General features: G+C 40.7%; 1 protein-coding gene across 1 annotated transcript in view; it reads right to left on the bottom strand.

Moving 5' to 3' along the window:
- LOC146012414 (uncharacterized) overlaps positions 1–17,285 on the bottom strand; it is a 39,751-nt gene extending 22,466 nt beyond the window's left edge. Inside the window, exon 1 of the mRNA XM_083151444.1 lies at positions 17,165–17,285. Within this exon, the coding sequence (XP_083007570.1) occupies positions 17,165–17,285 (121 nt within the window). The remainder of the gene's footprint in view (positions 1–17,164) is intronic.
- Positions 17,286–24,874: the final 7,589 nt, after the last annotated feature.

A 24,874-nucleotide genomic window follows, 5' to 3' on the forward strand; every position in this document is an offset into this window, starting at 1 on the left:
CTCGTGAGCTAACTACAGTTTACGTTTTCCAGGTCACCTCGCAAGTACACAAATGCACTCATTACTCACTAACACATTTTAAAAGATCCACAGGTGGAGATAATTACTTCACTTTTGACTCTGTGAGGAGACATGGAAATTGTTAACTGTCCGTAGCTTTCGAGGACTGGAGTTGGCTACCACTGCTCTAGAGAATAAAAAAAGGGGAATTTTCTTAAAAATATAAGCTTTTTCATCAGGCTAAACAAACATGTTGTGTGTATATATATATAGTAGTTAGTCTGCAGTCTAGCTCCTATATAATACTTGGCCAATCCACTGTGATGACCCTTCATGCCCCATTCCATCACTATTTGCCCTTCTAATATTTATTCACTTATTAGTATATTTTAATGTTTTACTGTCAAACTGATTATTATTATTTATTATGTTTATGTGTGCTATATATTGATTCATCTTCAGGTGATAAAGGAACAACATGTCTAAGTGATTATGTTATCCTAATGCACATATTTTGTATTATGCTAAGCAAATCAGTGTACTAGAATGCACACATTCTTATATTTAGATTAATAATGAAAGCGAATACTTATGTCTCCATTGAGCCAGTGAGGTTTAAATCCTCTATTTTCTTTAGCTATTTTGAAATTCTGGTGTGCTGAGATAACAGACCTCTCAGTGAGCTTGTCTGACCAGTTAGTAAGTGAATCGCTGTTCCAGCATTTTGAACCTCTTTGTAGCAGAGATGAAGAAAAAAAGAAAACCCTCTAAAACAGTTTAGCCTTTAAATGTAAGTCATGCAACAGATTTACATTGCAGTTTTATTGTAAAATAATTATCTTGAATTAATTCCTCGTAAATTTAAAAATATAATCTGGGAATTTTTTTTTTAATATTTCTCTTACAATATTAGTGCATTTTAATGTATATATAGGTCAATGGACAATGTGATTTGTTAGTGTTTTTACAGTACTATCCACCTTTCTCTGCAAGTAATGAATAATTAAATGGTATAATAGGGGATACAATAGAGATATAGGTCACCAAATGTATGTATTTGTTGAAGCATATTGTGTTACTTACAATCTACAGTAGAACATTTTAGAACTGTTATTACATTTTACATATGCCAATATCAAATATATAATTTTAGTCATACCAGAAAGTTCTGACACTGGTGATCAAGCCTCTGTACCGGCGAAACGCACGTCCAGGCTCTGGGTGACTGTCCCGAATAGATACCACACCATACATTGGATGAAGGGAACCTTATAGGAAGCTAAGTATTTTACTACTAACTCTACCAGCTCTGTATACTTTATTTGTCTCTGTATTTTTGATTATCACATGGCTATAATTTATTAGATCAATGAGACATAAGGGCTGTCAGAAATATGATCTACAGTTATGTTAAAATTTAATTGAGGCAATTGGAAGTTACATCTGCAATTGTACAATACTGTCCTTTTTATAGACGGAACAATCCTTAAAGGTGCATTGACCTGACCTTGCCTCCTTAGGGGACTCTCATTGTGGCCAATGCCTTCTTGACCCCCTGCACTAGATTTATTTCTAACAGGGGCAAAACCAGGCAGCAGATTTTAACAGCAGATCCCCATGTCTTCCTTCCACTGCTCCTAATAAGCCTCCACTTTAATTGTACCCTCATCCTGACTGTTCACTGTCCAAGAGACACACAGCGGGACAGTAGGAACAATTGGAGGTGTAAGGGAGCAGCCTTTATTTTCATCTTTACTATATTGTATTTTTTCATTGTAAAATCAACTTATATCCCTCATCCTTCTAGTGATAATTTCTCCAGCCCTAATAACCTTTATAAGTGGGAACACACAGTGCAATTAGCTGCAGCATTACCACCCACTTGGGATAGTATTGAGGCTGTCCATCTGAAGACAGTCACCCAGACAAATAGAAAAATATTCTCGCCGTTTTATATTTATATTTAATTAACACATCACCGTTTAATTTTATTTACATATTATTTAATCACAAGCATTATATATATAAAAAAACCTCAGCTGAAAGACATCCATGTCCAGAGGGAGTGATAAAGCTCATCTAATGAGGTCATTGGTAAACTTTAGCTGAAACAAAAATTATTATACTAAAACCTTCATTTGTATTTCACATCACATTGATATTTTTTTCACACTTTGGGGGAAATTTACTAAAGGAAATTTGTAAAAATAGGTGTATTTGTATCCAGAAATACACTTATTTTTGACATTTACTATCCCAGAAATACGGCAATTCGTATTCGTATTGATAGCATACGAATACGAATTGCCGTATTTTCGGGATAGTAAATGTCAAAAATAAGTGTATTTCTGGATACAAATACACCTATTTTTTTAACAAATTTCCTTTAGTAAATTTCCCCCTTTATGTCACTCACGTGTACCAATTCACCCAAAACCATATACATTGATAAGGTAGTAATTAAGAACCACTGCAGTGCATGGGAATTTAGTTTTCCAAATAACACGATATACTTGGAAATAAAATATTTCTAAGCAGTGCCCAACAAAGAGAGTCATCTTTTTTCTTGTGTAAAGTATCGTACTATGTGTTAATGTAAGCTTGATGGGGTTGTCAGATCTATTTTGCACTTCCACAGTGGCGTCTAATTCCATGCTGGGTTTAGACCAGATAAGAAAATGGACATTATAATACCCTCGGGCACTTTGAAATTATGAAAGAAAATATATCTCACAACCTGCTACATGTAGGCATTTGCCAGTGACAGTGCCAAGGGAGATCCCATGGCAATCCCATTTAGTTGTTTGTAAACCATCCCATTAAACAAAAAATTATTGTCTTTAAGAGTGAACTCCAACAGCAAGAGAAAAAAGGAAATATCAGGGCCGGTATAGGCTTTATTGCCAAACAATAATTGTCTGACAGCTTCTAATCCTAGAGATTGTGGAATGCAGCTATATAGACTTGCCATGCTAAGGTGGCTAACACTGCATTTTCAGGTACAGTATCTCAGGATTTGCAGCAAACTTTTGTAATAACACATTTGAGTCTTTCAAGTGAGTGGCTGTTCTCTGTATACAGGGTTGCAGAAACATATCTAAGTAGATAGCTACACGTTCACACATAGACCCCCGGGTTGAAATGATCGGGTGTCCAGAAGGCCTCTGTGTGTCTTTATGTATTTTAGGTATGCTATAGAACACCGAAATAACTGGATGTCCAGTTGACAAACTTCTATGTGTTTCTGCGGAAATTAAGTTGTCATCAACCGCCTGTTGTAATATGACACTTAATTCCTTTTGAAACATTATGGTAGGATTTTGTTCCAACCGGCAATACGTGGAAACATCACTAAGTAATCTATTACACTCACTGATGTAGTCTTTGGTGTCTAATACCACAACAGCGCCTTCTTTATCCGCACTTCGGATGGTATTGTCCACTATTTGACAAAGTTTTTAGTGCAGCAAACTTGGTTTTGATTAAATTGTGACAAACTGGTGTTTGATGATACTTACCAGCCATCTCCAACATTCTAGAAAATGTATATATGATGTGGTTGTACACTGGTGGTAAAGGGCCGGTGTTGACCCTTCAAGACCTTTGGTGTTGACCCTTTAAGATACCCTCTACTTGTTACCCTATTCCTGGCATGTACTCTGGCAACATCTGCTTTATGGAAAAACCTCAAAGACGGCTATTAAGAACTGGCAATTAAAAGAGTCTCATCCTGACTCCAGCACACCAAAGGATGTCATCTGCCTTTCCGGGAAGCCCCACAAGGTCTTTGCAACCCTCTACCAGCCCTTTACCACCAGTGCACTACCGCATCATAGTGAGGACAATTGGACCAAAGGTGGAAAACCCATTTCAAAAATCCTTGGTGAGATGACACAAACTTTGTAAAATATTTGCCATATCCTCACAGCCTTTCTATAAGAGGACTCCTAAAGCCAGTAAGGCCAATTATAAAACAAGAGAGGGTATACATTTTAATTGATACTAATTTACATGCTATCCTTTTAATGGATGTCCTATTAATTTTTAATAAATGTGTTATATCTGCCTAGGCAATCCCCTGTAATTGTGTTAATATTTAATGCATAAGAGCATCTTCTTTGCCTGTTTCTTGTTGTATAAAATATCCACAGCCTAGCATGAAAGGGTGAGGCAGATGTTTATATGTCTTTTAAATAGGACGCCTGTTGTTGAGCATTTCAAACCCCTGTAGTGCCATACCCATGTTGATAATGATGATCATGGTATAACTGTACCTTTAAAACAAAAACAACTTACCCATTAAGTGAAATATATTGCTCATAGCCTAGGTGGGTACCAGAGATATCATTGGGATGAAAAGTGCAGTCAACTGAAAGTGCTGCTACTAGTACTAGACCATTTGCTTATTTCATAGATGTATTTTAATAAACATTTAAAATAGCCCTTTATCACTACTTTTTGTAATGTTTATATTTTCCTTCTCAAAACTTTTCAACCTACATTATTCACCGATACATTAATCTTGACAGGAAATACTGCTGAGTTGCACCAGTCCAATCAACTGGATAGTAATCCTGTTTGGACTCTGAATACAGTGTGATTGTTTGATTGATGCTTTTCCATGTTTCAGTGATCTTTATTCAACAGTATAAATGTGTGCTGAACCTTGTTCAATTGGTTGGTGGTCTATACATACTGTACATACAAAAAGAATGAGTCCATCCTTTCCCAGTTACTGTATACGCAGCTTCATTGTTCTGTTCAATTCTGCCGCACGGTTGGTGTCCACTTCTGCCTTGCCAATCATCAAAGAACGCTTTTATTTTTTTCTGTTTTTATGTTGTTTAGTTTTTTTATGTTTAGAAATGAGCAAAATAATCTCACAAATAGAATTTTGCATCAAAAACTATTTATTCGAAGGAACAACATCACTGTAAAGATGCCAAAGAATACAGGATTGGGATATTAATATGAGAACTTCAGAGTATCTAATGTAGGAACATATATGCAGATCTGGTGGGGAGTGGGGGGGGGGGGGCGGTAGGGGCACATGATGTCATCTTGGCTTTATCTGAAGTAGAGCAACAGCCCAGCCAAGCATGAGTGGCACTACCTGTGTGAACTGAAAGAAACTAAAGCTAACCCGGCCCTTGCTGCCAACAAACACACAGCAAACCACCCCGCAGCCTTGCAACCTGGTATAAAGCATTGGTGGCCATCCAGGGCAGTAGATAATGGCGTGAGAGTGGATGGAGGTACAGTTGTATTTGAGATCAGCTAGTAAAACAAAATTGGGTGGGGGTACAGGGGGAACATGCATTGTTACCCTTTGTATGACCTAGTGTCCTACTGTAACCCTGGAATGTCCTACTGTCACCCCAAGTGCATGCTTCTTTGTCACCCTGTGTATGTCCCTCCATCAAACATGTATATGTCACTCTTTCACCCTATGTACAGTATGTGACACTGTCACACTATGCAGCCCCACTGTCACCATGTGTATGTCACTCTTTGACCTGTGTATACTGTATTTAGCCCTGCCCCTTTATCAGCCTATGTGTATGTGCCACTATCACATCACTGTATGTCCCTCTGTCACCCCATGTATGTGGTTTTAGTTTTCTGGGCACGTGCGCCTAGTGCCACTAGCCTCCCCTTCCCTATCATGTATCTATATGTTTTTAAAAGTGCACAATTGTTGCGCTAATTTCCCCACTACCGAGGTGTCTTCATTATTGCTGTGCACACATGGATCCCAACTGCACTGTGCATGAAAGTAATAAATATTCCACAGATGATCAATTTTATTTTAAGATTATTCTTTGTATTAAGTACAACAATAGTGGTATTGTCTAGATTCAAATGTGTCCCTAGCCTAACTGACCTTAGTTGGTCACTAGGTTAGGGGGCCACATGGTGACCTGGGGAATTACTCTGTCTCCATTTCAGTATACTTGGATATCACAAGTCCATGGTTCCTGTGTGTCGCAAGGATGCCTATTCTCATTTTAACCTGTGTGCCCAAGTAGCATAAAGCCTCCCAATTCTCTGTACATCTTAGTTCATACCCAGGGCCCAAAGCCAAATCTAAAGAATCCCAGGAACAGCCACCAGTGGCCATAGGATTCTCCCAAGAAGATAAGATACTACCTAAAAAATGCCAACATATTGGAGTCAGAAAAGAGAAGAAAAGAGAAGAAACAAAAACAAATAGAAAAAAGGGGGAAAAAGGCATGCTAATACATTAATGCCACAAAATCATTATAATCAAACCACATGCAAATCATAACTTTGGTTTGACAAATGTTTCATTGTGATTTCAGTTTGTAGAACATTAGGTTCCATAATGACTTGAGCTTGATAAAGGGTTCTGGCCACTCTAGGACAATGCACTTTTACCACCTACCCCCTCACCAACAGGATTTCCAAATGGAGACTCAGGAAGTCCAAATTACAATGCATTAGTGACACGTGATTGTCTGTCTCTGGAAAATAATAATTTCACTATTACTTATGGGATCTGGTGCAATTATCTCTCAGGAGACACCAATGTTTATAGTATAATAAATAATGCCTACCAGAAAACCTAAACTGGGCGTAGTGCCGGCCTGGGCTGATTTTCTGGAAAGCATAGAGTGTGAGAATATAGAATCCTATTTCTTGGACTCTAATGGGGACAGCTATTAATCCTTCTAAAGAGAACAAGTGTATACTGTAAGTTACTTGGAACAAAGAACCAGCTTCTAACTATTATTTTTTATATGAACTAAATAAATGATAACTGGAAGCTAGTTACTTGCTTGGGGCAATTTCTCAAATTATACTTTTAGAATGTATAATATACCTATTTTTGTCTTCTTGCTGCCAATGCACCTTCGTTCTCCTGTCTGTGTCTCCCACTAGCAACTCTGATACTGACTGGCCACTCACTTGTTTGGTACATTGTCACTGAGGGCCTTATTCTAGTTGGTTCGGACGGATGCGTATTTGTGGCCTGGAACCGAGCGTTCTTAGCCCCTCCTTCCGTACGGATCGCTCACACCGTCCGAATGCGGTAAGACACCGACCAAATGGACCGCGAGTGGATTTTCCATGTGAACACCTACTCCATCTGTGAGAACCTCCCCCATCATTTGATGGTCGCCGATGGTCGCTCAGGCAGCACGAGTGCTCCATACCACTCGGGCATTTCTCTGTGCAAACGCAGGGATATGGGCGGGCAGCTGGCATCCGGCTATGTCAGCTGTCCGCCCCCCCACACGTGCATCACGGATGAATTACCATACATACGCCCAGCGTTTTCATGGGAACGCCCATGAAACGCGGGGTGCACACATATGGTAATGAGCCCAAACAGTCCTTCACACCCCTCTCCACCCCCTGCTCGAATGGTTCTATATGATCATTTTCTGCACGGAACTCACGCTGTGATCGGACGTGTGAGGCATTCGCACATGCTCAGATATGCCTCTGCACATGCGCAAATACCAACCATCGGCCGTCCGTATGCATTCGGAGCCATCCAACTCAACCAGAATAAGGCCCTGAGTGCTGATTTACTTTTTTACTCCCCCCAAACAAGTGATAACTACTAGCAGATAGTCTAGCCTACTCCATTCTGCTAGACTCCACACTGCATTTGACTGTATCCTTATGCTGTTATCTATTGTTATTCCATGTATTAATGTATACTTGTGTTGTTTAGTCTATTGGTGCTGCAATGACATTGGGGCATCATATAACATAATCGTGATCATTATTGCCATGGTGAAAACCAGCAGCAAGATTGTCACCACCAGGCTGATGCCTCTATGCTGCAGTGAACAATGGCCCTTATTCTGGTTCACTTGCAAAGGCAAATTCCTTCTCAAATGGACAAAACCATGTGCACTGCAGGGGGGCAGATGTAACATGTGCAGAGAGAGATAGATTTGGGTGGGGTTTTACTTCAAAGTGAGATCTATATTGGAGTGTAAAAATAATGTAGCCAGTATTTTCCCTGCACAGAAACAAATAAACTCCCCCAAATGTAACTCTCTCTGCACATGTTACATCTGCCCCACCTGCAGTGCACATGGTTCTGTCCATTTTAGAAGGAATTTGCCTTTGCGAGTGAACAAGAATAAGGGCCATGGGCCAGCATGTATCCCTTACTATAGATTACAACTTCACTTTTGAAATTGTAAGACCTTAGTTACATTATAGCAATATATATTTTGGCACCAGCATGCCATCATGGTGCATTAAGATATAAATTTGTATGGGATACATTTTTGGCTTTATAGTTAGCCTCTCTGAACATGTGGAACTCTATGTTGTGTCCAACATATATACATATTTTGAAATGCATAAAATTAATCATTTCTATTTATTTTCAACTTAAACCCCAAACCAAGTACATAGATGCTTTAAGTAAATAAAAGGATAAAACGAAACAAATTAACAAGCCTTAACAATATTTCCTCAGTGATGATATAGGAGAAGTTTACTAAGATGGGATTTCTATTTCACATTGAATGTTGCTACAGGAAACCAATTACAATCTACTTCTTTATTTAGCACCTTCTAAAAAATAATAAATAGCATCTGATTCGTTGCCCATAGCAACATCCCATGTGAAATACTGTAGAACTCCCTTCTTAGTAACTTTCTCCCGGTATGTCTAATAATACATAAAACCAAAATTATAACATTTTATTTAAATATAACATAGATTTCAGGTGTCAGTTGGTTAAATCATAGTGTTTAGGCATATTTTACATACCACTGTAATTGCAGATACCACCATGTAAGATTAAGATAAAAGTGGTGACCGGCACACTACTGTAGCTCAAATTGTTACTTTGCTGATTGTCATCATACAAGGGATGAAATATGGAAATATGCATCCTTCCTTTCATGAACAAGCATGGCTATTTGGCATCATACTGTACACAAACATTTAGGCCCTAGTCCCAAGGATGTGTCTGCCAGTCAGGGCCGCCGATAGGGGGGTGCTGTGCGTACAGCTGCCCCGGACCCTGGCCTCTGGAAAGGCACGGGCAGCTCGTTTGGACCACCACAAACAACCAACCCCCTCCCCCTGACTGCGTCTGCTGTGCTGCCTTTGCTGCACACATGCTTCTGCTAGTGCTACTTTGGGTATTGAACCCCCTCCTGGTACCCTGGACAGTGGTTTCCAGGGAAATAAAATAAATATACCCTTTGTTGTTTAATACATTTAATATACAATCCCTAGCTATAATATGATCCTGAATAACATGCATTGGAAGTGGCCTCAAGCAGTCTGCAAGTTCAAAACAATATAGTGGATTGCATTTGTTATACCCAGTGCCACTGACCCTGTTGCCATTAGAGTACAAATAATCTCACCCACATCTGTATTATTGTACCAAATAACATATTTTTGCAGTGGTGTACTGAAACATGACACAGGCCCCAATCATGTTCATCCATATATATGGACCGCTCAATAAAGGATTTTTATTTCATCAAAGAGACTGTGTGAGTGCCGCCTCCATTCTGCTGATATACAATAGGATTCTGTGGAGTTCTCTTGGATGGCACCGCAGCAAGTTATACTTCTAACAAGTCGAGTGCCGGGTGTTCCTGTGTCTATATATATATATATATATACTGTATATATATATATATATATATATATATATGGATTCAGTATTGAATCCCGGCGGTCGGGATCCCGGCGTTCAGAATCCCAACGCCGGAATCCCGACAGCCGAAATGCCGACAAGGGGGGGACGTCATGGACACCCACAGAGGGAGAATGTGTCAGCATTTCGGCGGTCGGGATTCCGGCGTCGGGATTCTGAACGCCGGGATCCCGACCGCCGGGATTGTAACTGCATCCCATATATATATATATATATATGAACACAGAGCGATTGGCACTCACAGGAGCAAGTAGTATAACGAGTATGGCCGCGGTGCCATCCAAAAGTGCAGCAGCACTAAGTACAGGAGGGAGGACGGTGGCGGCACTCAGAGGACTTGTGACGAAAAAACAGTAGGCAGACAGAGGGTCTTCTAAAGGCTTTAGAAGACCCTGTGTCAGTCTACTGGTTTTTCGTCACAAGTACTCTGAGTACCGCCACCGTCCTCCCTCCTATACATATATATGTGTGTGTTTCAGATACTAGAAAATAGTAGTATTTAAAGCTGTTTTGCTGAAAAAAACAGGTGTCTGCACAGATATACAGCACTGTGTGCACGGGTCCATACTCTAGAAGACTGACAGCTAATAAATCATTACTAGATACGTGCATGCATTTGATGTAAAGGATTTTATTCCTTTGAAATAAACCTATTTTTACCAGTTTCCTGCAAGGATGTATTGCCAACATGGACAGATGTGTATCTTCCCTAATTTTATCCTTTTACTTCATTCTGTTAGCTATTTTTAAAGAAAAAAGTTACAGTTTATTTAATTCCCTTTGGAATGCATTTGAAGCGGACTTCGCATTTCCACTGCTTGTTTTCCAGATCATCAGTTCTGCAAATAAGTGAAGTATTTTGATCTTTAAGTTGTTTCAGTTATACAGACATGCCAAAAAAATGTGCAGTTCTATCTTGTAATTCTATTTCACTGACTTGTTCCCAGGACAGTAATTGATTTTTTGAGGTCCAAAATTGTAACATCAAAGTCTGCTTTAAAATGAAGCGGCAAGTCCCCGGCTTCTCTCGGCAAATATCAGTCTTCAGGGCAATTTTAGTACATGTGTTTTCCCGCATCTTACTATGTAATGTGATGTATATCTTTTCTCTTCAGGTTCCATGAACTTTGTACAAAGCGAAAGTATAATTCTTTGTGGCATGGCTTATTGACTTTAATTTCTGTGGATGGATATGGAAGGTTTTAGTTAATACTGCCAAATATCATTCATTTAATGCATTCATCATTTGTCAGGAGTGAAATATTGAGAGTATTTCAATGCATCAAGGTATCTATCGATAATTAGTAATTATTGGTTCTGTGTCTCCTCTTCCTAATTAAGGGGCCGATTCAGGATCGCTTGTAGTGATCTGAATTCGGTCCCAACAATGATGGTCGTTGTTTGAATTCTTTGCACATGTGCAAACCCGGGCAACAAACAGCTTTGGCAAGGGCCATTCCCTGTGGGGAGGGAGGAGGCGGGCAGGGGAATGCCTAGCATTTTATTGGCATCCCTATGAAAATGCTGGGTGTTCCCCGGGGAATGCAGGTGGGCGGCTAACTCCACATAAAGGTCGGCAACCTCCCCTTTGGCTGCATGCAATGGGATGTGTTCCTGTTCCTTTCCCTTGCATGGCACCAAGGGGATTCAGTGGAGGGGGGTGTGGCAATGGATCGGAGGGGAAGGGGGGGTGGCAGGGCAACAGATGGTGTTAAGGGGCTCCCTAGACAGCAAACGACCACTGCCTAGTGAGCCAACATGGGTCACCCCCTATGATCCAGGGCAGCCTATTGATTGCATTAAACGGGCACAATATTTTTATTCCATAATATTGTACAATCATCTTCACAAATCTTTAAGTTTTAATCAGCTGAATCAGCCATCATCTTTTTAAACCCACCTCTTTGTTATATCTTTTACTTCAACCTATTTCACATTAATCCACCTTCATGAAGGTCTCAATCTTCAGATTGAACCACACTCGTTCCTCTTATTTCAGTTGTTTTCGCCTCCAATTAAATAAGATATGATCTAATTTTGCAGCAGGTGAACTTCATTAAGCCTTGTAGAGTAATAAAGTGTAAAGAGATAGACTGACGACCAATCAGCTCCTGTCCTTGTACAAACACAACCTGTAACATGGCAGTTACAAGCTGTTTGGATGGTATACTTTATCTCTCTAATCTTTACCACTTTCCAAGCTTTAGTACTGTACATCTCCCCCTTTATGCCTTGAGCGTCCTTGTTATTAGTATGGCATCTTCTTTTCAGTGTAATAATAATAATTGTTGACGAAACAGAAAGAGTAGGTGTCCATGCACTTAGTGAGCCAAACAAAAAAAGGCATAACCCATCTTGACATCTACTAAAATGGTTTTTCTATCTTCAGCCTAATGTCACTAATAGCAGTGCTCAGTGTCCAATGTGTACTAAAAAGAACTGTCACTTACTGTAGGCTGCCTTCTCCAGCACCACCTTTATCATATGTAGCTGTCAGTATTTGTCCCTCCTTGCGATACTGTGCATCTAAATTTGCATCTAAAATATTTAAATAAATATATATATATATATATATATATATATATATTCTTGAAGCTAGCGCTCTAATACTAGGTCCCTATTATGCAATTTGGACCCTGAAGAAGTACATATAGCTAGCCCACACCTGATCTGGAGTATACTATATAATGATTTACAAATGTTTCCTAATTTCCAGTTACTATGCTTCTTGTTAGACCTAAGGCAGATGTAATAATGAGAGATGTTCTTGTTATCATTATTACCAGGGCTATTTTTCAGCAGGCTCCAGCAGGAACTGAGGCCCTTATTCTAGTTCACACTTTCTGACGAAATATTTCTTAGATGGACAAAACCATGTGCACTGCAGGTGAGGCAGGTGTTACTTGTGCAGAGATAATTAGATTTGGGTGGGGTTTTACACCTGCCTCACCTGCAGTGCACATGTTTTGTCCATCTAAGAAATATTTTGTCAGAAAGCGTGAACTAGAATAAGGGCCTCAGTTCCTGCTGGAGCCTGCAGAAAAATAGCCCTGATTATTACTAATCTTAAATGGTGCTCAACCAGTCAGCTCCTGTAATTTTTTACACATGACAGGAGCAGATTGGTTTTAGCACCATGAAAGATTAATGACAAGTAACATATACAGATGGAGCCCCTCTCAACTATCTTCCTTAGATAATGGCTCACCATGGCTCACCATGGCTATCCTATTGTTCTCAGCAGCAATACAATACATAGAACAATACAGCAAGGGATTAGCAGAGTAATCCTATTACTCACTTAATCCTTTTAAAGGGCTAGATGAGGAGGGATCCATCTGTATCGTTCTTACATCTGCCACATAGAATTAGCAGATTTGAGACATGACAACAAATGGGGGGCGGCGGTCCGAGAGACTTGCCCATATGGGTGCCAGAGGCGGGTAGCTGTTATCACCAGATGTCAGCTGCCCACCCACTTCCTTCAGAATGTGCATGCACATCTAAGGTTGCTCTGAGCAACCTTAGATGTCTGTGTGCCTTCTACATCATTTGATGGTCGACGACCATCGAATGATGTGGGTGTTCCCTCACAGGCTGTGAATAGATGTTTGTATCAAACATCCCTTCACAGCCAGTGCATGTGAACACATTCTGCGAATGGGTGGCGGCCAGGCCTCCATTCACAAGGCGGGCTTTGGTGGATTTTGCGAAACAACCAGAATAATCCTCTATGTCCAAGTATAGCATCCTGACCATGCGGGTTATTCATCCAAAGCTATTTGTTCTGTGGATTGTGACTATGGGGGGAATTTACTAAAGCTTTTAAAAGTAGAAAGAAGTCTTGTGGTCCAAAGCATCCGAACTGTCATCCGATTCTGTTCCGAGAAATGATCTTATAGGATGCTATATGCCACATCACCTCTTTCCATTTTTTAGAAGCTTTAGTAAATTTACCCAAACATGTGTTGCATGTAAGTAGACTCCTCCTGAGACCTAAATACTACTAAGAACCCAACATTTATAAATTGTAAAGAGTAGGTTAGGAAGAGGAAGGGAAAAGACAGAACAAGGGTTTAGGAATTGGGAACAATTAGTAGAAGACAGAAGTAGAGACAGAAGTAGTCTCTAGGGTATATGGAATTTTAATGGAAAATAAAAATGGGGATGGATTAACATTGTTAAGGGAAAAATGGGAAAAGGAGATTGGAGATTTGAGTGACTTGAAATGGTCTACAGCGAAGATAGTGGTGGCAAAAGCCACAAATTCGCTCCGAGTCCAACAGACTCAACTCTTTATTCTGCATAGATCTTATATGACAACCACAAAGTTGGCAAAATTTGCAGGGAGAGTATCGTCAACCTGTCCCAAATGTGTAAACTTTCCTGTGTCATTTATACATTTAATCTGGGAGTGTAGCTTGGTCTCTGAGTTTTGGAACAAAGTTAAATCAACCATAGCGTCGACAGGGATATCATTGGAAACCCTAACTCCAAGGTGTTGTTTACTGGGAATAGTGCCCGGGGATATTGGTATGAATGAAAATGATATATTATCAATCTCACTTCTATTGCAAAAGTTATTGTGGGAAGAATGTGGATGTCTAATGTCGCCCCTGATTTTGAAGCTTGGAAGGCACGTGTGAATTATATTATTGAGCAAGAGAAATATTTAGTACAAGGTCGCAACACATTAAGTAAATATTATTCAATTTGGAATCATTGGATACAATCGCCTTTATATAAGAAAATTAATTTGCACTAGTAATTTAAATAATGAAGTAATTGATATCACACATTTTGGTTATGATAGACAAATATAAAAATAGAATATGTACAAAAGGGTGGACTATATAGGTAATGAGCACGTTCTTTTTTATTTATAGCACCTCTTTTTTATATATATATATATATATATATATATATATATATATAGATGAGATAGAGGCGATAAAATAGTGCAATGGAAGTGGGATTGTAGGATAGTATGTTTTCTTCCCCTGGTATTAATAATCCGAATAAAGATGTAATGTTGGGAAGGAAAAGACGGCATGAATAGGCATTTAGAATAAAGAAAGTACTAATCTCCCTGGTACTTATGCGGGTCGAATAAGACGATAAGTAATTGTAAAGCTTAAGAAATTAATGATGAATATCGAGGGTGAATTTTATCCACATCCACTATGGGCATAAGCCCATAATGTCCCTTTGCAAGTATTGAAGATCTTTGTATAAGTACCTACACAGTGTTTGTGAATGTCAATTTATGTTTTTTTTTATATGTGTTTGTTATAAAAGAAAATGAAATAAAGATTTAAAGTTAAAAAAAAAACATGTGTTGCATGTAAGTAGACTCCTCCTGAGACCTAAATACTACTAAGAACCCAGCATTTATGAATTGTAAAGAGTAGGTTAGGAAGAGGAAGGGAAAAGACAGAACAAGGGTTTAGGAATTGGGAACAGTATATTAGTTGGTGGGGTCGAGGTAGAAACAGGGTTGGTAGCAGTCAATGAGATGGAGTAAGTAGGGTAGGAAAGGGGCAGATGAGAAGTGGAATTCGGGAATCAAGGGGGCAGATGTATGAACCAGCGTTAAGTGCAAAAATGCACTTAACGCTGGTTAACTGGGGGGACTACGATTTTCCTACTGTATTACTAGCGCACCTAACGTGCGCTAGTGACAGCCCGCCGAGTTACGCTCGGCGGGGCTGTCCCCTGCAATCCCCCCCAGGGATTAACGGCCGGGGCGATGTATTAACAGCCTTCAAGGCGTTAATTCACCCTGGCTGCTTCGCCATCTCAGGGCTAGCGTTGTCCTATCCCCCACTGTGGGGAGAACACTAGCCCTGCGTCTGGCTTGGGCTGCGCTGGAGATCTCGCGGTTTTAGCGAGATCTCGCGCATGCCCAGAAAGCCGGCCAGGGGGGAGGAATGCAAGTGCGCATGTGCGGGGCGGCGAAGGAGCCAATAAGGAGAGCCGTTCACGCTGGGGATAACGGCTCTCCTTATCTGCTTAATACATCTGCCTATAACGTTTGCCCGCTTCTCCACGTTATGCTGGAGAAGCGGGACTCGTTATTCTCCAAACGTTATAGGCAGATTAATACATCTGCCCCAAGGTTACTGGTCAATAAGATCTAATTTTCACTGTGTACAGTAGTATGTTAATATGTGTGATAATCTTTTGGAGGAGTCTGTGTACACAAAACTTCTTAAAGCTTGGTACATCTGGCCACATGTCTTAATTATGTTGTTATTTCTTTAACTAGTAGCGTCTACTAGTGACCACACGTACTGTACCAATACATGTACATATTTCATTTATCTTGTGCGTTATGAAAATAATATCTCTTCAAATAAACATTCAATAGCAATGTAATGACTGCTCCCTTGGCAGAACATGCATCGTCATCTACTTTGTATCTTAATCTTTCTTTTTAAACAACATAATTTTCCATAATCTAGCGCTGTTCCATTGTTCACCTTTGTGTAACTCTCTCCCAGTTGTTCATTTCTCTAGCATTATTGTGTGAAGTACAGTAATTATTTTACGATGTCAATTATTTTCAAAGGGAATACATTGAATTACGCAGTGTAGTTTACGGTATATGTCAAACTTGAAATGTACATAAATGTACACAATGGGGAAATGAACTATAATTTCAAAGCAGTTTTGCGTTTTTAATCTTAATGAATTTATGTGCGTTTCATAGTAGCTTATACAAAGCAATTGCATACAAAGATTCTTGAAATGTTAATGGTGTTAAGGTATATGAGGAAAAAGTAATGAAAAGAAAGGCAAATACTGTACAGTGTATCTGCTTTTATGAAATAATGGAGCACACTGTTATATTTACTATATATACTTTTTTGTTTCAGAATTTTATGAGAACTGTCCTACTTTTGCATCACTTTTTCATAACTCGCTAGCACCGCATTGGGAATATAATATGAAATAACAAAAATTCTCTGAAATGTGGAATGCACACACTTACCTTAAGGCAACATTGATATTTAGGAGAAAATCAATTGAAAATTGCAAAGTTGCCAATGAAAAAAACACTCTAAAATGCAAATTGTGCAAATGCAATATCTGTATTAAACGCAGCATAAATGCTCCAACTATGCAGACCGGGCCTGATTCATAATTGTAAGTAAAGCAAATAAAATAAGTAACTTTGTGTCTGGAACAAACCAAGTTGCCATGCAAGGGAAACAAAAAGTTACATATATATAGTTACATATATAGTTACATAGTAGTTGAGGTTCATCAAAAGACTTGCATCCATCAAGTTCAACCTTATAGAGGACCCGTTAGGTCGTATAGACTAGATGTGATATCCCCATTTTAGTATTACCATCTGTTCCAACTATGACTGAATAGCGGTTAGTAGTACCCCTGAATGTTTCTTTCCAGTAGATGTTTGTCCAACCTTATTTAAATGTGCTCAATGTGTCTGCCATCACCACCTATTCTGAAAGAGTGTTCAATACCTTTATGACCTTGACCATAAAAAACCTTTCCTTTTGAGCGTACAGAATCTCTAGTTTCCGACTTTAGAGTAAAGAGGTTGTCTGATAGTTTAGAAAATTGCCCACTGATATATTTGTACATGTTAAGCATGTCTCCCCTTAAACATCTCATTTCTAGCATAAACATACCTAATTTGGCTAGTCGGTCTTCTTAGCTTAAGGACTCCAACTCTTTTATTAGCTTTGTTGCTCATCTCTGGACTTCAAAATGTCCTTTTTGTAATGTGGGGCCCAGAATTGCACTCCAAATTCCAGGTGAGGTCTAACCAGTGCCTTGTAGAGTGGTAGAATTACATTGTCTTCCCCAGTTTCCATGTCCCTTTTTATACATGGCAGTATCCTGTTGGCCTTAGTGGCTGCACCATGACACTAAGCTCTGCACCCTAGTTTGTTGTCAATTTGGACTCCTAGGTACTTTTCCAATTCTGATTTGCCCAATTCTACTCCTTCTAATATATAAGTCGCACACTGGTTATGCCCTTCGAGATGCATAACCTTACATATATCTACATTAAACCTCATTTATCAGTCCATTCATGAAGTTTATCTAAGTTCCTCTGTAGAATATTGACATCATCAACAGTTCTAACCACACTACACATGTTGGTGTCATCTGGAAAAATTTACATTCTGCTTACTATCCCGTCCTCTATATCATTAATGAATATGTTAAATCGAAGAGGCCCTAACACCGAACCCTCTGGTACTCCATACTGGCTACTTTCACATGTAGCAAATAAGATTCATTTTTGAACACAATCCATACAAATGTAATTCTCTCTGCATATGTTACATCTGTTCCACCTGTGGTGCAGCATGGTTTTGCCCAGTTTCTTTGCTTTTTTGCTTTACATACAAATATGAATCAGGCCTACAGATGGGTCTGTTCCCATCCTTGCAGGGGATGGCGCTGGCGTCGCCAGCCGCCATCCCCCGCCAGCGCCATGGCGATCGTGAGAAGGGGACGCGCGCGCACGAGAGGCGCGCGCGCCCCCTTCCGACGGCGCTTCCAAACGTTTCCCCGGGTCCCCGCCGGCTTGCCGGCGGTAACCCGGGGTCCCCCCTGCCTGCCCGCATCCCCCCTAACCCCCCCCTAACCCCGTCCGTCTCCCTGAGGCGGAGACGGACAGGGTTTCCGCCACGCTAGCGACGGAGACTGAGACGCGCGTGCGCGTGAGACGCACGCGCGTCTCAGTCTCCTCGCTGGCGAGGCTGCTGGCGGGTCGCCAGCGCATACGTTCTGGCGACCCGCCAGCAAGGATGGGACCTGCCCCATCTGTATAAGTGCTCAAACACTTGCCAATGTTAAGGTGTGTACACACGTATCGATTTACTTTCTATGTGATTTGCTTTCGATTTCCCCTATTCCACCCATTTTCAATTTGGCCTTTGCTTTCACATTCAATTTCACATTCGATCTACACTTTTGCATTCGATATCAATTTCGATATCGAATTTGATTTACATTCAAGGTACAGTGTACACATTCGATTTACTGGATCGAATTCGATATTTCCTTGCCTGCACAGTCTATTTTTCTTTTCGATATAGAGAAAACAGGAGCGCGCAGATCAAAAGTGTCTTAAAAACCATTCGATTTCCATTAGATTTAGTTTTTATTTTGCTTCTATAAGCAAAATCGAATCCAAAACCTGTCAAAATCAGATTGTGTGTACACCCCTTTACAGATATTCTCACATTGCAATTTAAAGACCAGCTATAATGTGCTTAAATTAAATGTAACTGCATATTTAAAATTTGGCCATATCCAACAAGTTATGCCAATATGTAAATTTACACACCCTAGCAGTATTTACTAAAAATAACTGTAAATGAGGCTCTTAATACTAACTTTAAATTAATACATAGATCTAATAGATTAATGGTGGTTGTTTTGGACAAAATACAATTGTCTATGTGTCTGAAATATGCCTCACTATGATAGTTACTCAAATAGCATTCTGTGCCAATATATTAGAGATAGAAGTATGTGGCGCAATAAGAATATGTGAAGAAGCCTATAAACAGAACTGTGTGCATGGTACAGTACCAGCTAAATGAGTAAGGTGTTCAACCAGAGGAGGATTTTCCACAAGCAACCTAACGATATCGTGCCCATCCAAAACATTCCAATTTGTGGCTACTGCGTGATGTTTCACACTTTCAAAGTTACTTTCATGTTCTTTGATATGATAAATGTTTGGACACACAAAATGCTTTCATCCACTCCTTCAGGGCATTCAGTATACTTTAAATGTGATACAGATAATGGGGGAAATTTACTAAAGGAACTTTGTATAAAATAGGTGTATTTGTATCCAGAAATACACTTATTTTTGACATTTACTATCCCGAAAATGCGGCAATTTGTATTCGTATTGATGTGCTATCAATACGAATATGAATTGCCGTATTTTCGGGATAGTAAATGTCAAAAATAAGTGTATTTCTGGATACAAATACACCTATTTTTTACAAATTTCCTTCAGTAAATTTCCCCCAATAAGTCTACTTCTAAAGACATGGAACCCGATTCAGATTTGTAAGCAATGCTGATATTCACATTGCCGATCAATGTGCACGCGTCAAGCTACTCTGTCGATGCCACCTGCAATCAGCATAAAAATATAGGGCTATGGATTGTTGGAGGGCCTCAAACTGGTAGGTGCCACGCTTCGGGCTCGGTGGCTCGCTGCGTTCGCCAAAACTAAGCAAATAGCTTAGTAAGAGCCCAACTAACATATAAGTACCAACCGATATCTTGTTTAGGGCCCCACGAGGTCTAATTCCATCTCTGTGTCCAACCCTCTTACACTATCGCAGAACAGAAAGTCATCTGTTTAAAAGGATTGGACACCCTACTTATGGAAATGGTTCCATGCACGTAATACTCTGCCTGTAGGCCTGTACAGCACAAGGTAAGAAGCTCCAAGAGGTGTAATGTACTGTCGTCTTCTATACATTTTTCATCTCATTTGCAATGCAGCAAAACACCATTCAGAGTGGAATAGAAATGTTTGTCTGAGGTCTTAAACAGTAATATGATTTCAAGATTTTTAAGCAAACAATGTCGTAGATGAATCACAATGGAACTTGGTAACTGTTACAAAGCTGACTTCAAATACAAATTCAGACTCATTTGCACAAATATGTACAAGTATCAAACAAATTACAGATTGTGTTTGAAAAATGTAAGTTAGATGCTGACTGGTGGTACTTTATCTCTGTCTACTTTCTCTCTCTCCAATTATTGGCGCTTCTCCCCCATAGTAAATAAGTAACCAATTTGAAATTATGAACGTAACCCCAAACAAGCCATACTCACTTCATGCAAGTGAATGTACTCACTTTGCCAACAGTTTCCTCTTTACCACACTGTCACCTTAATATTGCTTTGATTGCACATTATTTAATATAAACTACAATTTACTTTTAAATGACAAACGGAAGTAATGTTTTTACAAATGTTTTATATGATAAACTTCTAATTCAATAAGGAAATCACTAGAATTATGTAGAATTGTGTAGTTTCACGGCGGCAGTTACGCCATCAGCGTAGCGTCCCTGTCTGAATCAGCGTAGTGTTATTGCGGCCAGTGTAGTCAGCATAGTCAGTCAGAAGTAGCGTAGTGTTCCCGCGGCCAGCATAGTCAGTCAGAAGTAGCGTAGTGTTCCCGCGGCCAGCATAGTCAGTCTGAAGTAGTGTAGTGTTCCCGCGGCCGCCTAAGCGTCCCTGTCAGATCCAGCGTAGTCAGTCAGCGGTATTGTAGTCAGTCAGCAGTACATTATATGAGTTATGAGCCGACAAATTAACTATATTTAACCTGCCGCAGACAGAGGAGGAGTCAGTGAGTTTTTTGCAGCTTCACCACTTTCTCCCTGAGACCAAGACGTGTCCTAATGGTCATCAAATGCATCTGAATGTGAACGAGCGGATGTGGTGCTGCCACATCAGAAGCTGCGGCAAAAAGGTTAGCGTCCGGGCCGCACAGTGGTTTAGTGGAAGCCATCTCACATTCATGATGCTTCTACGCTTTGTGTTTTGTTGGGCAGAGGATTTAACCAGCGTCATATTTTGTTAGCGGCATCTGCCCATGTCTAAAAAAGACCACTGTGCAGTATAATGACTTGATGCGGGAGGCCTGCACCTTGGACCTAATGTCCCAGCCCCAACGTAGGATTGGCGGTCAAGGGAAAATTGTGAAAATTGATGAGAGCCTCTTTGTGCACAGGAAAAGCCATGTGGGATGGATGCTGCCTCAACAGCGGATATTCGGTGAGTGCTTTGTGACACCGGTAGAAAGGCGTGACGCCAGCACTCTGATGGCTGCCATCAACCAGTACATTGAATCACGGATGACTATCTACTCCGATTGCTGGTGTGCTTATAACACCGAGCAGCTGGAGCAGACAGGATACCACCATGCTCGGGTGAACCACAGGTACAACTTTGTTCATCGTTTACACACAGAACAGTGAACGCCTTTGGGGCAACAAATGCCAAAGGGGAACTGCGCGCCAGAATCTCAACTCCTACTTACAGGAATTCATCTGGTGAAAGACTGTCGGCGCAAAAAACCCTTTTGAGCGGATTCTTTATGCACTTTCTCTGCTCCCACAGACTGACAAAGGCGATGACACAGATGCAGAGACAACTGCATCCACCTCTGCTGCACTGATTGAGATTAATTACTGTTTAATTTTGTTATTTATTCTTGATGATTGTACTGTAATGTGTTAAGTTGCTTTAATTCTTCTTATTATTAACTAAAATCCAGTTACAAGTTAACACATGTCGTCATTACTGTCTCAGATGTATGATATGGCAGGTGTGAATGTGTTCCTGAAACACCCCCACTATTCACAGCAGCCGGAAGTGTGGTGAGGGGACGCGTTACGCGTCCTCCCGACCTTTTAATACCCCCACTATCCACGTCGGTGTGGAGTTTATTATATATAGTGTGGCTCGCTGTGCTTGCCACACTATATGAAATCAACTTTACGCTGATGTGGATAGAGGGGGTATGAAAAGGTCAGGAGGACACGTAACTCGTGCGCTCGCCATGCTTCTGGCTTCCATGGATAGTGGGGGTATGAAAAGGAGGCATTTGCCAGTATGTGACATGGAATGCTGGCAAATGCCTCCCATGCTTTGGGCTGCCGTGGATAGTGGGGGTTTCAAATGGAGGCATTTGCCAGTATGCAAATGCCTCCCTCATTGTGAATGAGACGCCAGTATGCAAATGCCTCCCTCATTGTGAATTTGACGCACTTGCGTCCACACCCTCTCTTTGGACAGGAGACGCACGCGCTACAGAACCCCTAACCCTGTCGGCAGGGTTGCTGTACCCTGCTGCAATAGCTACTCAGAAGCAGGAGTGTCTCATTGCTGGAGCGTCTGAGACGCTCCTGCGTCTCAAACAGATGGAGCGCGTCTCCGCCGGCGCCAGCCTGATCCCCTCTCCGCCAAAGAGAGGGGATCATGCTGGCGCCGGCGGTGTGAGAGAGGCACGTTACGCATCCTTCCGACCTTTTCATGCCCCCACTACTGGCGCCGGCGGTGTGAGAGAGGCGCATTACGCGTCCTCACAACCTTTTCATACCCCCACTATCCACGTCGACGAGGAGTTGATTTTATATAGTGTGGCGAGTGCAGTGAGCCACCGAGCCTGAAGCGTGGCTTGCGCAGCATGCCCCATGAGGGGACGCAGATTTCCTACACGTAATCTGCGTCCCCTCGTGGGGCTCGGTGGCTCGCTGCGTTTACCACACTATATAAAGTCAACTCCACGCTGAAGTGCATAGTGGGGGTAGGAAAAGGAGGCATTTGCCAGTATGTAAGATGGAAGAATATATACTTAACAGGTATAATCAGGCGCAAATGATGAATATCAAATTCAATAATAATAATTTAATAATGAACACAGCTATGGTGCTGCTCCCAGAACAGAAATGAATCTGAACTACAAAACACAAACTAAAAAATAGAGAGCGCACAGTATTGATAAAAATAAAAGAAAAAAATATATATAACCCAATAACATACACATAAAAAATGCTAATAATATTTTAAAAAATTACAATTTATAATTCATTTAATAATTAATAATGGTCAGCAGCATCCACTAAGTTATCCAATTAATCCAATATGACGCAATCTGGGTGCCTCAAACCCATTTTAGCACATTAGAATCATCCATTAAAGTAAGTCATTTTCCAAAAGACTTTCAGGGAAATAACTGAAAGTTTGTATCAATAATGGTGGAAGATAATTAAGGGCCTTATTTTGGTTCATTCTTTCTGACAAAATCCTTCTTAGATGGGCAAAACCATATGCACTGCAGGTGGGGCAGGTGTTACTTGTGCAGAGAGAATTAGATTTGGGTGGGGTTTTACTTCAAAGTGAGATCTATATTGCAGTGTAAAAATAAAGCAGTCAGTATTTTCCCTGCACAGAAACAAAATTACTCACCCAAATCTAATTCTCTCTGCACATGTTACATCTGCCCCCCCTGCAGTGCACATGGTTTTGTCCATCTAAGAAGGATTTTGTCAGAAAGAATGAACCAAAATAAGGCCCCAAGTGTTCTTTGGTAAAAATAGCCTAAACGGCTGACAGCGATTGAATATGGTCTGCACAAAAGGAGATGTTATATTACCGGCTGATGATGTGATGCAGTGGTTTCGTAGTTGGAGTGTCTTCTTCTACCGGCGTTACTCCGATGGAGGGAGAGCCGGTGCTGGGAGAAGACACTGCTGTGAAGCAGGAAATGCCTTTTCCATACCATTTCCTGCTTCACCTTAGTGTCTGCTCCCGGCACCGGCTGCTGACCGTTATTACTTATTGAATGAATTATAAATTGTAATTGTTTTAAATATTATTATAATTTTTTATGTATATGTTATTGGTTATATTTTTAGTGAATACATTTACAATTATATCAATACAGTGCGCTCTCTATTTTATAGTTTATGTAGGATGGAACACTGGCAAATGCCTCCAATGCTTTGGGCTGCCGTGGATAGTGGGGGTTTCAAATGGAGACATTTGCCAGTATGTAACATGGAGCACTGGCAAATGCCTCCTTCATTGTGAATGAGATGCACTTGCGTCCGCACCTCCTCTTTGGACAGGAGACGCATGCGCTTCAGAACTCCTAACCCTGTCGGCAGGGTTGCTGTACCCTGCCGAAATAGCTACTCAGACGCAGGAGCGTCTCATTGCTGGAGCTTCTGAGATGCTCCTGCGTCTCAAAGAGATGGAGTGCCTCTCCGCCGGTGCCAGCATGATCTCCTCTCAGCCAAAGAGAGAGGATCATGTTTGTGCCGGCGGAGTGAGAGAGGCGCTGACTAGGCTTGCCAGGGACACCGGGAAAAGAGATGCAGTTCCTGGCAACAGTATGGTAGTGACTTGTGTAGTTTCACGGTGGCAGCCTACATTGATAATGTAGCTTAGGCTGCCGCTGTGAAACTACACAAGTAAGGCAGCCATTGGGCTATGCTAATAATGTAGCTTAGGCTGCCGCAGTGAAACTACACAAGTAAGGCAGCCATTGGAATACGCTATTAGTGTAGCTTCAAACTTAGCGTAAACTGTCGCCGTGAAACTACACAAGTACCGAATTATCTTATGTAAAGGTAGCCATCCGACCCCTCCTAAGCACTGGACCT

The sequence above is a fragment of the Crinia signifera genome, chromosome 1, assembly GCF_055691185.1.
Source record: "Crinia signifera chromosome 1, ASM5569118v1, whole genome shotgun sequence".
Taxonomy (NCBI): Eukaryota; Metazoa; Chordata; class Amphibia; order Anura; family Myobatrachidae; genus Crinia; species Crinia signifera.